General features: G+C 38.9%; 4 protein-coding genes across 5 annotated transcripts in view; 2 read left to right on the forward strand and 2 right to left on the reverse strand.

The window, feature by feature from the left end:
* Positions 1-12834, forward strand: part of LOC124208296 (aminopeptidase N-like) — a 97517-nt gene that overhangs the window by 57488 nt on the left and 27195 nt on the right. The gene's annotated exons all lie outside the window — the stretch shown is intronic.
* On the reverse strand, positions 348-2830 carry LOC124208280. Its single transcript, XM_046606047.1, has 6 exons — positions 2534-2830; positions 2243-2477; positions 1272-2175; positions 849-1209; positions 667-781; positions 348-606 (listed from the first exon to the last, which is right to left on the reverse strand). Exons 1-6 carry the CDS (start codon positions 2655-2657, stop codon positions 396-398), a joined length of 1950 nt encoding a protein of 649 aa, XP_046462003.1. The 5' UTR covers positions 2658-2830; the 3' UTR covers positions 348-395.
* LOC124208275 lies at positions 3053-11184 on the forward strand. The gene is made up of 27 exons (XM_046606039.1): positions 3053-3204; positions 3263-3545; positions 3608-3825; positions 3912-4138; positions 4205-4500; positions 4564-4700; positions 4762-5166; positions 5227-5361; positions 5423-5851; positions 5912-6104; positions 6172-6896; positions 6956-7064; positions 7124-7431; positions 7493-8016; positions 8088-8241; positions 8299-8503; positions 8578-8799; positions 8866-8984; positions 9041-9139; positions 9202-9451; positions 9523-9621; positions 9685-9889; positions 9961-10168; positions 10232-10388; positions 10453-10511; positions 10581-10734; positions 10795-11184. The coding sequence occupies exons 2-27, from the start codon at positions 3263-3265 to the stop codon at positions 11019-11021; spliced, it is 6147 nt and encodes a 2048-aa protein (XP_046461995.1). The 5' UTR covers positions 3053-3204; the 3' UTR covers positions 11022-11184.
* LOC124208290 lies at positions 11164-12789 on the reverse strand. Its single transcript, XM_046606064.1, has 4 exons — positions 12402-12789; positions 12158-12310; positions 11831-12063; positions 11164-11758 (listed from the first exon to the last, which is right to left on the reverse strand). The coding sequence occupies exons 1-4, from the start codon at positions 12522-12524 to the stop codon at positions 11308-11310; spliced, it is 960 nt and encodes a 319-aa protein (XP_046462020.1). The 5' UTR covers positions 12525-12789; the 3' UTR covers positions 11164-11307.

Below are 12834 nucleotides of genomic sequence, written 5' to 3' on the forward strand. Positions count from 1 at the left end.
AAATGAGCACTTTAGCAATGACATTTATTCATTACCTCATCAACTCTGAAATTGAAATAATATTTAATGGCAATAATTCCTAAAAATCAAGGGTGCAGGATTATTCGTACTCTATTCAGCATATTGCACTTATACCTACACCACTAATATGTGCGTGTTTAACAATCACGAATTCAAAATCTACAGAAAAATAATTTGAACAAATAATTTCACAAAATAAATTAAAGATTAAAAAAACGAGAATAAAATATAGGAATACTTCACTAGTTAACAAAGTTTGGAAAATGTTGATAAATCAAATATAAAAGACAAGTAGATAACTGAATAAATCCTGAAAATAAAAACGATACGTTACAAATTTGTATTAACCCGTAACAGCTACATTTACAAATTGCTTATGAGCTAATCAATTTTTCTTTTAATCGAATTTGTTGCATTACAAAAGGTATCTTTTCGTAATCCTGTAAGGATTCCCATTCGCTAAAGTTAATTGGAACAACATCATATCCTTCACGTTCAAGAAGACGAAGTTCCAGTTGATTTACTCCTCGCAAACGACTTCCATTTGCCGAATAGTCACCCGAATCGAATATTATGATCAACACACTGTCAATAAAGAAAATTTAATGATTTTACAATAAACCGAAATATTGATTTGTTTTTTACATCTGACATCCATTGGTGCCGTTTAAATCTTCAACATAACGCACAGCATCGGAATCGGGAGTTGAACAATTGATTGCCACAGGGTACCCACCAGGCCTCATAGCTACAACATGTTCTATCCGAATTAAAATGAAAAATGCATTAAGGTAAACTTGTTTTTACATCGTAATGAAATTTCTTACCAACGAATTGTCCAGATTTAGTAAATAATCCAGATGCCACATATGAAACACCTCCAAACCCTGTGTGTAATGCTTTCTTCACTGAAAAGAACGCATCTTCTTTTTTCTTGAAACCATCGTACATCTTTTGGTGGGCTTGTTTTATCAACGAAGGGCTAGGGTATGGTCCTTCGTATTCAGGGCATTCGATTTGCACGCAGCGATTCAGAACATTAAGCTGTAAGAAGTCGTGGTAATTTGGATCGTTTGAAAAATGTAAATTGAGAACAGATTCTTCGAAAATTTGACTGATTAAGGATTGCGGATAGATGCCAAGTATTGCGCAGCCCATGGCGTATCTTAACCATTGAATTGGCAATTCCTGAATGACAAATACAATAATTAATTATTTTACAATTGATCATATTATTCATCAGTTCTTACTATTGGTTGACTGGATGCTACCACGAAATCGACCATTTTTCCTAAAGTTGGCGATTGATAATTTGCTTCCGCGAACGGTGCTAGAATGTAGCGTGGATGCATTTTTAACTTTATACTGGATATACTGTCCATCAAACTTGAATAGTATTCGAGGAATTCAAAATTCACGTACAATAAGTCGGCAAACGCTCGGCCAACGTTACTAGTCGAAGTAAAGTCCCACTGCTCTTGCAATACTCGACGAGCAACTGCATTGCAAAATTCTTCGTTGTACCAGTACCGACTTAGTTTAGTATAATTACTGCTCATTTTATAACACAATCTAGTCAAGTCGTATACCTCTATACGATTCACTGCTTTCGCCAATCGATTTAATGTGCTTTCCAATAAAGGTAAAATGCCATGTTCAGATAAATTGCGAAGATTACTCAAAGATAAAATCACGCTAGAAATTTCACTGATTTCCCATTTCATAGATTCAGTCAGCAATAGACTGTCGGCGATGAATTTAATTTGAGAAAGCGGCATTCTGTGGTCAACTGCATAACGCAAGCATTGACACATGCTTCTGACGTCATCTAAATTGAGTTGCGTTTCCAACTGGGTTTGAAATACTACTGGAAGTGCTATGTTGATTGCATCGGCGAGGGGGCTTTTTACTTTACTTAGCAGATTACCGATGAAAAAGAATTTTTGGATCGGCATTTCATTAACTTTTGACTTAAGTAGATGGAGAACAGTCTTAATGATGGAACTGCCTGGTGTTACTTCACAAAAAACCAGTGCTTTGAGACTGGTAATTAAATCATCTGTGTCTGCCATACTGGGAGCTACTCTTTGGAGTTGCCGACACAACATAATGAATCCTACATTTTTTTTTATGGCATCAGGATGAAAATCAGTTCTAAGATGTAAATGTGTATAAAAAAATATTACTTAGTTAAACAACATGAAAATACAGTCTCACTAACCTGTCTTGGTTTCGAAACATGGATATTGATCGAAAAATCATTGTTAAGTGACTCTGTTCAAGAACTTTTTGTTTTTTCATCACTATTTCAAAAAGCTGTTCAGTGGATTGTGCAGATTTTATTTCTTCTGCTAAAAGATCTGGCAGTTGTTCATGGACTATTGGTGGTGAGGGTGATGGAACAACAGAGTCTACTATTGGGAGATGATAAACTGATGAAGGGTGCCTAGATTTAACTGCAGACAAGTAAAACATAATTTGAAGAATCAAATGAATAATATAGACCTATTACCTGCAGTTACTTTAGTTTTTGTTTCCATAGGCTGATAACTATCATTGTATTTCATTCGGATAGAATTAGGTTTTGGCCCAACTCTTAAGTACAAGTTCAGCAGATTAGGGAGATTCCGTCTCATGGTGGAAACCTCAGCTAGCAATGAAAACTTTTAATAAGCACAATTATCTAGATTAATTTCACTCGTTCACTTTATTTTCAATTCAAATATTTCACAATGCCGGTATCTTCAATTAATTCCTACTTCCTAGCTCTAGCTGTCTGAGACTCTGAGTTCTAGCAGAAGACGCAGATAGTCCACGTGAGTTTACTTATGACAGACCCATCTGCCGGGAAAATGAAAAACACGTCGTTTTAAAAAATCATCATTTTTGAACTAGCGATAGCGAACGAAATAGCTGCACATGTTCTCAGTAAATAAACTCCAGTAAAACGCCCCAGTAAATAAACTCTAATAGCATGTTAATACAGTAATCAACTAATAACCGTGCTAATGCTTGGCTTTGCATGTTTTATTATTGGCTCGTCACAACGTCGCATCGTGTGCCGAATTCTCGAAGTCAGACAAAGAAATCCTAGTTTTCATAATGGCTCGAACACATGTGTCACCGTTCAGTTAATCGTGGGCTTTGGGTCAGTGAAGTGATACGTAGACGATTTAGACGAAGGTAGTACATTATTATAACGCAGTTTCTTGCAATTCAGAAATAAATTTTTTTTTCCAAGATGCCGCGAGCCCAGGACATCCTGTCGGGCGCGGTGCTGTGGACTACAAGTTTGATAATCCTTCAAATTGTTGCCGAGAACTTTGATTTGAAGCAAGTAACTGCTGAACATTCGGGAATAACTGGTGATTTTCATGTTTTTGATCGAGCTAACTTCCTCAACGCGGATTGGTCCCAAGAAGACCTCGTGAAGCTTAGGCAAGCGATGAACGAGCACGTGAGTCGACTCAGAGTCGAGCTTGAAGAATACAATTTTTCTCCAAGATCTCGTCGATCAGAACGCAGTAAGAATTCGTACTGTTTAAAATCTGCATATTGTATGACTTCAATTTTTTTCCCAACGCAGCAACCATACGATCTCCCAGTGTAACGGGAATGAATCGTATACCTAGGACCAACTTAAACGCAACTGCCAGCCAACTCGAAATTCAGGGTACCATCAGTTGTTTTGTCTGGAATGGCGAAAGTTTCTGCATTCTTGGCGGTACAATATTCGTATTTAAAAAAGGCAAAGCGGAACCTTTTTTGAGTGGCTTACCAATCGGCACAAACGACCACGTCAAAGTAAGTTGTTTTGTTTTAGCAATCATTTCATTTTTGTGAAGTCGATCTTTGTGATAAAACTTGTGTTTCTTTTCATTTTCCGTTAGACGCATGTTTACGATGATGTTATTTTCCTGACCATTTACAACAAGACTTCGTTGCGTTTGTATTTGCTTGAAAGTCCTGGCTGGATGACACTCATTAGTATCCAACACATTACTGCTGAAGTACTAGAAGACTGTGTATTTTTCGAAAATCAAGGAACTCTGTACATGGCATTGGCCATCCAACTCGGTACCATGCAATACGCTAGTAATGCCGGCATGCAGTGCGTGTAAGTATTTCCTCATCATTTGCTGTTATTGCTTTAATTGGTTTACTCAATTTTTCCTTGTTTCAGAATCTATGAGTGGTTGGGGACAACTATGGATATGAAACACTCGTTTCCGGCTCCCGAACTTAGGAAGATAAGCGCCCTCCAGTCAAGCGATTCTGTACATTTAGTGTTGATTCACGGAAACTCCTCCATCCATTTGAGGCGATTTACCGATCTCGAAGAAACGGAGCTGCTGGAGATTATCGATATTGATCTTGATCATCTCTACCAGTTGGATGCCTTTGTAATGAATTCGCAGTGGTGTCTACTTTTGGCGGGTTCTTCTGGTTCCGCTAATTCCTTCATCTACTGCTTGCAAGGTATGGATTCCGTTATTTCGCACTTTTCGACATTTCTTTATTTCAGTAATTTTTTTTATGTAGATCAAAGGTTGTTACAGTGGCAAGTACTGCTGCACAATCAAACATTTAGCTCTGTTTCGTGGATGCGTATTCAACAAGATGGAATCCGTGATGGTTACGAGTCAGTAATTCTCATCTTTAATGCTTTCGATTCTCAGGTTGTTTAAAAAATGTCGTTGACATTATGAGTATTATAAATGTTATTTTTGTGTTTTTCAGAACCAGTTTGAGTTCTACGCCTCAGATACATCCGGTCACTTTACTCGCATTTTTGTTTCACCTAAATTCCCACTTGATGGCCTTCCTGTTGCTTCTCTGGCTCTCTTAGATGAGCCAAACTCTGCACATCTTTACATGATCACCACCGTCGCGAATAAATTCTTTTTAGAAGGATTTGCAATCCAGTTGTCTGAACAATTTCACGACGAGCCTGCAATGGATCCTTTGCTGCAATGCCTTTCCGACGTGGATTTCCTTGTTTCAAAGCGTGATACCAGCGCTGTGGGCCACGTCGAAAACTTTAAAAACAACATGGTACACTTCCAAGACAATATCACCATTAACGGCACCCTCGTTATAAGTCAAATGGATTATTCTCAAACTCCAGTAATAGATACAGTCAAGGTATTTATTTATTTCGATCCTTTTATTTTGCCTTTGATATTGACATCAAATTTCTTTTAGGTATTGTACAACTTTAGTGAAGAATTTAAAAAGCCGAAGGAATTGGAAAATTCCATGAAGGAATTGGAGTTGGCGGCAAAGAAAATCTCGATGGAATTACCTAGCTTGCTGTATGCCACCAACTCTTCGTATACAGTAAGGGCTTTTTATTTATTTATTTATTCAGTCAATATAACAAATTTTTGCGCATTCCTAGGGCCGTTTGCAACTAAATGGAAAAGTAACGGCTGATGAGATCCTTATCAATCGAGCCTCTGTCAGAAACCTCAATGGTCGAGTGTGGGATGACTTTGTCCGTCAAGCGTGGCGCTACTCTTCACCTCAACATACTATTCGTCAAGACATTCACATCGGGGAAGTTAAAGCTGAAAACATTTCAGTTGGCTCAACTGTAGGAGGTTCTCTACCCTCACGTTGGCTTCTTAAAACTGGCGGAGAAATTACCGGAAGAGCTGATTTGGCTACTTTGGATGTCGGTGGTAACATCACCATCAAGAACAACTTAATTAACGGTGTTTCCATGTCTGACGTCCTGAAGAAGAATGCACCGCATGTTGTTCAAGGATTGAAAATCTTTGCGGCGATGAAAATCACAAACAACATTTCCGCCGACAGCGTCAACGAGGTTTGATATATCATAGATTTCCTTGTTCATGTCTTAATTTTAATTTATGGTGTATCACAGCGAGATTTCAGGACATGGGCAGAGAAGTTGGTTTTACAGAAAAGCCAAAAAGAGCAGCATTTCACCGGATTTGTTCATTTGAAAGGGCCAGTCAAGGTTGTTGACCGCTTCCGCAGCGATTGGATAAATGGGATTAACATATCCACGCTCCCCGAAACACTAGTAAACAAGAATGCTCACCAGATTGTTACAGGTAATAAAATCAAATTGTGTGCAATTTTAGCCTTTTGAAAACGTTATTTTTTTAATAATTACCGTAGGGCCAATCCGTTTCACCGGTCCACTCCTTGTTGACGATGCCGAAGTGGATTCTCTGAACTACGTCCACATAGAAGATCTATTGAGTAAATCAGGCCAACAAACCATCAATGCAACGATAGACGTCGATAACTTAGACGTGATAGGCAATCTTGTTACTCAAGATATTAATGGGCAAGACGTGAATGATTTCGTGTACACCGATGAAGATAACGTGCAAGAAGTGTTGGGTCGAGTACAGTTTTCGGATGCCCTGGTAGTAAAGAACTTGATAATAGCAAATGGAACACTCAATGGGCTGGACGTTATCAAATTGTTGAATCCGCCAAGTTTGCGAATCGACTCGCAAATTCAGGCCAATGGCGATCTAACTGCCCACGCTGCGCATGTCCAGGTGATCAACAATGTTGAGCTTTCGAAACTCCGCAATCTCTACTGGACGAAATCAACAAACCAGACCATCGATGTCAATGTGAGAATGCCGTTCGAAGTTATTGTTAAAGAAAATGTCACTACTCGGACCTTCATGGATCGTTTTCTCGATCGGGATTTTTACAAGATTAAAGCCAACGAAACTTTCAATGTCGACGTGACATTTAAAGACGATGTTACTATGCATGGTGACTTGATCATTCACGATCTAAAGGATATCAACGGTGTATTTCTTGCAGCTCTGGATGAAGATGTTGTGAAAAAGGAAGGAGAATTCACAATTCTTGGCACTAAGGTTCGATCGGAATAATTCATTGGCAGATTAATTTTCTTAACTTTTTCACTTTTTCATAGACATTTGAACAGCTGACCATTCACGGAAGTTTAAAGGTGGAAGAGACTTTTAACAATCTCATCATTCCTCAAGATATAGCTTTTCTAAATCAGCCCCAAACGCTTACAGGTATATCTCAGCCTTAAAATGTCTTGCTTATAATTTTATTTAGTGGTTTATTTGTGTAGGTATTCATTTCAGCTCCGACGTCAGTGCTGACGGCGATGTACTCAGTTCTAACGGAAACATCACACTTAAAACGATGGCTGGCATTGTGTTGGATGACTTTGTCGCGTCCGCGGCCATGATTGACGAAGACGCTGTGATCAACGGCAACATAAATTTCAAGCGACATCTGGACGTCGAAGACCTAGTCATTAATCATTTACTGAACGGGCACGACGTCAATGACATCGTACAAAATGGTTTAAGGAAAGACAACAAGGATGGCCTGGAGTGGCCTAGGCTTACAGTTCATGGCAACTTAAAACTTATGGTATTATGCGCTAGTTTGGACATATATTACGTCATGCTAAAGTTATCTTCCCATTACACAGGACTCGATCGATACAAATACTATCAACGGTTATGATGTCGATGAATATTTAAGCCAAGTGGTAGACATGACAAATCCCAAAAACATCACTGGGAAGAAGAAAACATCGCATCCGACCACTGTCTTACAGAACGCCACCTTTAACTTGTTCAATGGTGTTCCACTAGATTTTTCTACGATGTTGACAGCCTCTGATGATCAAACTATTACCGGCGACTACACTTTTGAGCATCTGATGGCCCAAAATATTGACTTGCGTGCCATCAACGGAAGAAACCTCAGCGATTTTGTCCAAACATCTGGTACTAAAGACGTCCAAATAATAACCGGAGTTGTGGATATCGAGCATGTGACTGTCGAAAATTCCCTCAAAATTGAGAATCACGTTCTCAATGGTTGCAACTTGACCGACTACCTCGATGTAACCAATTTTACTCACTTCGAGAGTTTGTCGATACAAAACGGAATGTTGCTACTAGATCAACCTGCTGCTAACAATCCCCATCTTGCTATTATTTCGCTCAAGTAAGTTATTGAATTTTCTAACCCAAAAAAATATTTCGTTTACTACAATTCTCGCCCCTCATTATTTTCAGGACTTTGAGAAAGGATCGACCGCAAGTTGTGACCGGCAATGTTTCACTCCTGTCTGACATTATCATGGATAAACTTAACGTTTCAGACAACCATCTGGGTCCGGTCGATTTGAACGAATTTTTACATGGATCTATGCTGAAGTCCACCGAACAAGTACGAGTGAGAAAATGTCATGTAGCGCAGAACAGAAACTGATTTTCTTCCTTATAGAATGTATCAGGCACAATCAAATATCTAAACGGCATTGAAACAGATCGTGTTGAGCATGTTGGCCATCTCAAAGTGAAGAATTGGAATGGCAAAGACGTCAAAGAAATGATAGATCAAGTGGTATTGAAAACAGGAAATCTGACTGTTAGAGCAAAGAAGACGTTCCTTGGCGATTTGGACATTCAAGGAAACCTTCAAATAAGCGGTATAAAAATTTTTAAGCCAATTTTTCTTGATTTTATTTGCATGTATTATTTGTAATTGATTTTTCTAATACAGGGTATATTGATGGTGTCCCGGTAAATACTTTGGTGAAAACCAATGAATCTCAACTACCCCCGGGAACAAAATTCAATTCTTTGGTTGTAAAAGAGCAGTTGAATGTCGCTAGCGGTATTATTGATGGAGTCAACATTACTTCCATGTTCCAACAAAGAGTTCCTCTCAGAGGCAATAGTACCATAAAGAGCAATATAGTCTTCACAAATGCGGTCACTGCTGGTATTAAAATCTCAGTGCTTTATTTTACAATTGGGGAGTAAAATTTTTCTTCAAAACCGCTTTCAGATAACATTAGCGCGAAGCAAATCAACAATCTCAATATGAGTGATGTGGCGCTGAGAACAATGGCACCCGGTCAAGTCATCACAGGAAAGAAGAATCTTATTGGATCTATGCACATTGAGGTTATTAGTTTGCCATAAATAAAAAAATACTCAGTTCATTCAACCATCAATTGCAGGGTGACATAAACGTTGATTTGTTGAATGGTCGGAATCCTGAAGAAAATGCAGCTTTCATAGTCTTGAAAGACCAAGATGCCGAGTTCCAACAAGGAGTGGTAAGTTGATTTTGCATCAACATTCAATTTTTGCCTTGCTCATTTGTGTTTTGGGATTGTAGGCTTTCATCGGTGGATTAACAGTCTTGAAAGACGTCAACGTTACAAATTACAACGACCAGAACCTGAATCAGCTACTTGCTAATGCAAGTACCGAGATCGTTGTTCCAGCGATTGAACCGAAAACCATTTTTGAAAGAACACCAGCGCTTCCATTACTACTCTCCTTGCAAAAATCGGCGGGAAAGTTATCTAGCTTCGAGTTCTTTGAACAGATCCAACAGTTTCCTTTCAGCTTCACTCGTGGCTCAAGTAGTGCTATTCATTTAATTAGTAGCTAGCAACTAAAATTTTTAATCGTTTTTGTTATTATTTTCCCGTAGACTTCTCTATTCAGATCCAACATTGTCCCATTCCTACTAGGAAGCAAAGCAGTACTAGCGACACCGCAGCTGGCATCCTTGTCGCTACTCATTCAACAGGTGTGTGCCGAGAACGAATTTAAAAGAATTCTGGCAACATAATTTGAATTCCTTTAATGGCAGATGGAAACAGCTGTAAGCTGAAAAAGTTTTGCCGGTGCCATCGCTCGATAACACTTCCTTCGGACACGAATGGTTATGTCAACTCACTTCGAATGCCGATACGACTGAAGGATTATTTGGAAGAAAAAATGGTTTACGGCGATAGAGTGCGACTGTTACACAGCCGAGACTACCTGTTTGTCTTTTCCATAGAGAGCCTTCCTAAGTATTAACCTAACGAAATCGTAATGATTTTTATTTTATTTTTTTTCTATTGATTTTTTCTGATTTCCACAGTTGCTTAACAGAAAAGGTTACCATAGCTGTTGTCAATCCGTTGACATTCAAAGTGCTAAAAGAAACAGTCTTCGAGTTGAACGATACGGTAATTGATTTAGCTTTGGAGCAACGAAATAGCGATGGAGTGGTCGTTCTAGCCATAGGTCAGAAAAGCGCTGGCGTTTGGATATATACTTTTGATGGCGACACGCTCCAGTCCCAACAAGTAATGAGAATCATATGATAAAACAAGTAAATCCATTTCACTCATTAACATTTTGTTTTACAGTTAATTGCAACGGAAAGAGTGGCTTCCATTCACTTGACCAGCCATAAAAATACGACATTTTTAGCTGTTGCATCGTACGGTCTCGAGGCTATATCATCCATTTGGAATGCTAGTGATTCGGGAAAATTCGAATATATGACGGAAGTCGTCACATTTGGTATGTGCTATACTTATTCACGCAAATGCTGTTAATAATTTTTGGTTTTTTGTCATTTATCAAGGTGCTACGGATGTTATATTTACGAAATTAAACGATGGTGTCTTCGTAACATTTTCTCAGGTAGGTCAAAGCATAATACGGCATGCTGAAGCTTTAAAAAAAAATTCTTTTGCATCTTTATTTCAAAAGGACCCGTCGAGTATTGAAGCTTACTCGGATAACTGGTCGCAGTTTAAAGTTCCCGCCCAAGTATTGATGTACTTTCCCTCGATTGGAAACTTTGGAGTAGTTCAGCAATTGGACGTTGACAGGATAATTAGTTTAACTAATCTAGTCATCAATGGTATTTCAAGTTAAAAATCAAGGGTCAAATTCTTTTTCATCTAAAGCTTTCACTTTTCAGGCGACACGTTCTTGGCAGCGGCAACTTTTACAGGCAAGGTGCGGATCTACCGGTTAATTCAAGGACAAGGTTTCCAGGTGGAGCAAGCGTTCAAATATCCCGGCGTAAGGTCTATTACTGGCTACTCCATTCGAAACGAGACCTTCTTGGCGGCAGCCACTGAAACTCGCATGGCAATTTTTGTGGCTCGTTTACGCGGCTTTCAAAAGCCGTCTGTTAAGTTATGAACAAATTTTCGCACAAGCACTTGCACACAAAGCACTTGTTTATTGTTACTCGACATTTGAGAAACGCGTCATGCCATTTCTCACAGTAATTATGTTTTTCCCTGTTAAAAGTTTTGCATGAAAAGAAAATGTGCTCAGGAAATTAAATTTATGTTCACATGTTTATTTTCTTTTTCTTTTAGAAGTTGTTTTTACACGAGCATAATAATGTAGTCAACCTATTTAACTTATTCTTTTAGATTTTTTTTTAGGCTGCTCACGAAATGTCAATGTTCCTGTTTAAGCATTATGGTGACCCTGCGTTATTATTAGTGGGAATCTCGTTGTCGTGAAGAGGATCGTGAGGAGAGGTTACCCACGCATGGCCGGCACCGAGGAACCGAAAACCCAGGCTTTTGAAAAATGTGCCAGTTACAGAATTGCCTGCCACTATATTGACATAAGGAAAGTGTCCGGATTGAGCCATCCGCTTTGTCAGGTATTTTGTCACCAGACTGGCGTATCCTTTTCTCCGGTATGGCTCCAGTGTCATGAGACGGCTCATTCCGTTTGGTGGATGGCACATCATCCAAGTAACAAGTTTGTCATTCTCTTTTAGGAAAATTCCGGCGGAAGGCAAATATATGATCTCGTCGAGGACGTCCTGCAAAGTGGTCAAATGCCTGTAAGGCCAGGTCTCGAAGACGAGTGGAGCGTGACACACTTCCAAACTTTTGACATATACGTCATCAGGTAAGCTAATAATAATGAAGCAAAAATTTATTAGTTGTCGTAATTATCGTAAAATTTTAATTCAACTGCGCACATACTCGATTTCCATCTCCAGCGCTTGAGATACATCTATTCCGTAACGATCTAACAAGGGAAATGGCATCTTTATTCGATTGCGGTCATTAAAGAATTTGAGAAGGTCTGGGTGAGGCTGATGGGCTCGATTATAAGCTAAAACAATATCACATTTCCAGTCGATCGTATCGATTGCCTTGTAGACTCGAAGCAAAGAACTCTCATTCACGCTCCAACCCCCTAAGATCCATACTTTCTTGAATAGAAAATAGCACAAGAGATTATAAGCTTTTTAAAAAAATTCGAGATTTAAAAAAGAAAAACTCAATTCGAAAAGGGCTGTAAACTACCTGAATTCGGTTGTAACTGTCGAGTCTTTGTTCTTCCTTGATTCCAACGATGGCCGAATAGTCGTCATTCTTCGTACTGGTAGGATTCCGGAGGAAATAAATGCCGTAGGCCGGTTTAGAAGTTAACAAGGCTGAAAGCACAAGTATGTGTGTCTGACAAAAGAATGTGAAGGATACTATGAATTCGAAGGGGTTAATACAAGAATGGTAAAAAAAAACGTGATGGCAGCCATCGTTCAGTTACCTCACAAGAGGACGGCAAACGATTTTCGAGGAACGGTAGAATGCGGAATAGCTCTGAACGATCCGCCAATCGTACGCTAGCGAAAGAATCTTTTCCGATTTGCAGATCGCAAATATTTTCCATGGTAATGTACAGTAAGAAAAAAAATAATTAAAACGTCAAGACCTGTAAACTGAGGAGCTCCAACGCGCTGCAATAGCCAAGTACGACAAACATCCACTTGATATAGCAACCGCGACTTATACCGAATATCGTGAATTCCATATCGTTATTTGTGCGTCCTAAAAAACGTATCGGATTACTACGATTTTGTTGTTGGTTAACATCTAGAATTTTCAAGGTTCGTGTGTTCTTTAGAGATATCGAATGGAGTAAAGTTCTAAAAATTGTCCTGATTTCCAGTCGTTTCTCTTGTGGAAAACTTCACTTGATA

Source organism: Daphnia pulex, chromosome 11 (assembly GCF_021134715.1).
Source record: "Daphnia pulex isolate KAP4 chromosome 11, ASM2113471v1".
NCBI classification, from domain to species: domain Eukaryota; kingdom Metazoa; phylum Arthropoda; class Branchiopoda; order Diplostraca; family Daphniidae; genus Daphnia; species Daphnia pulex.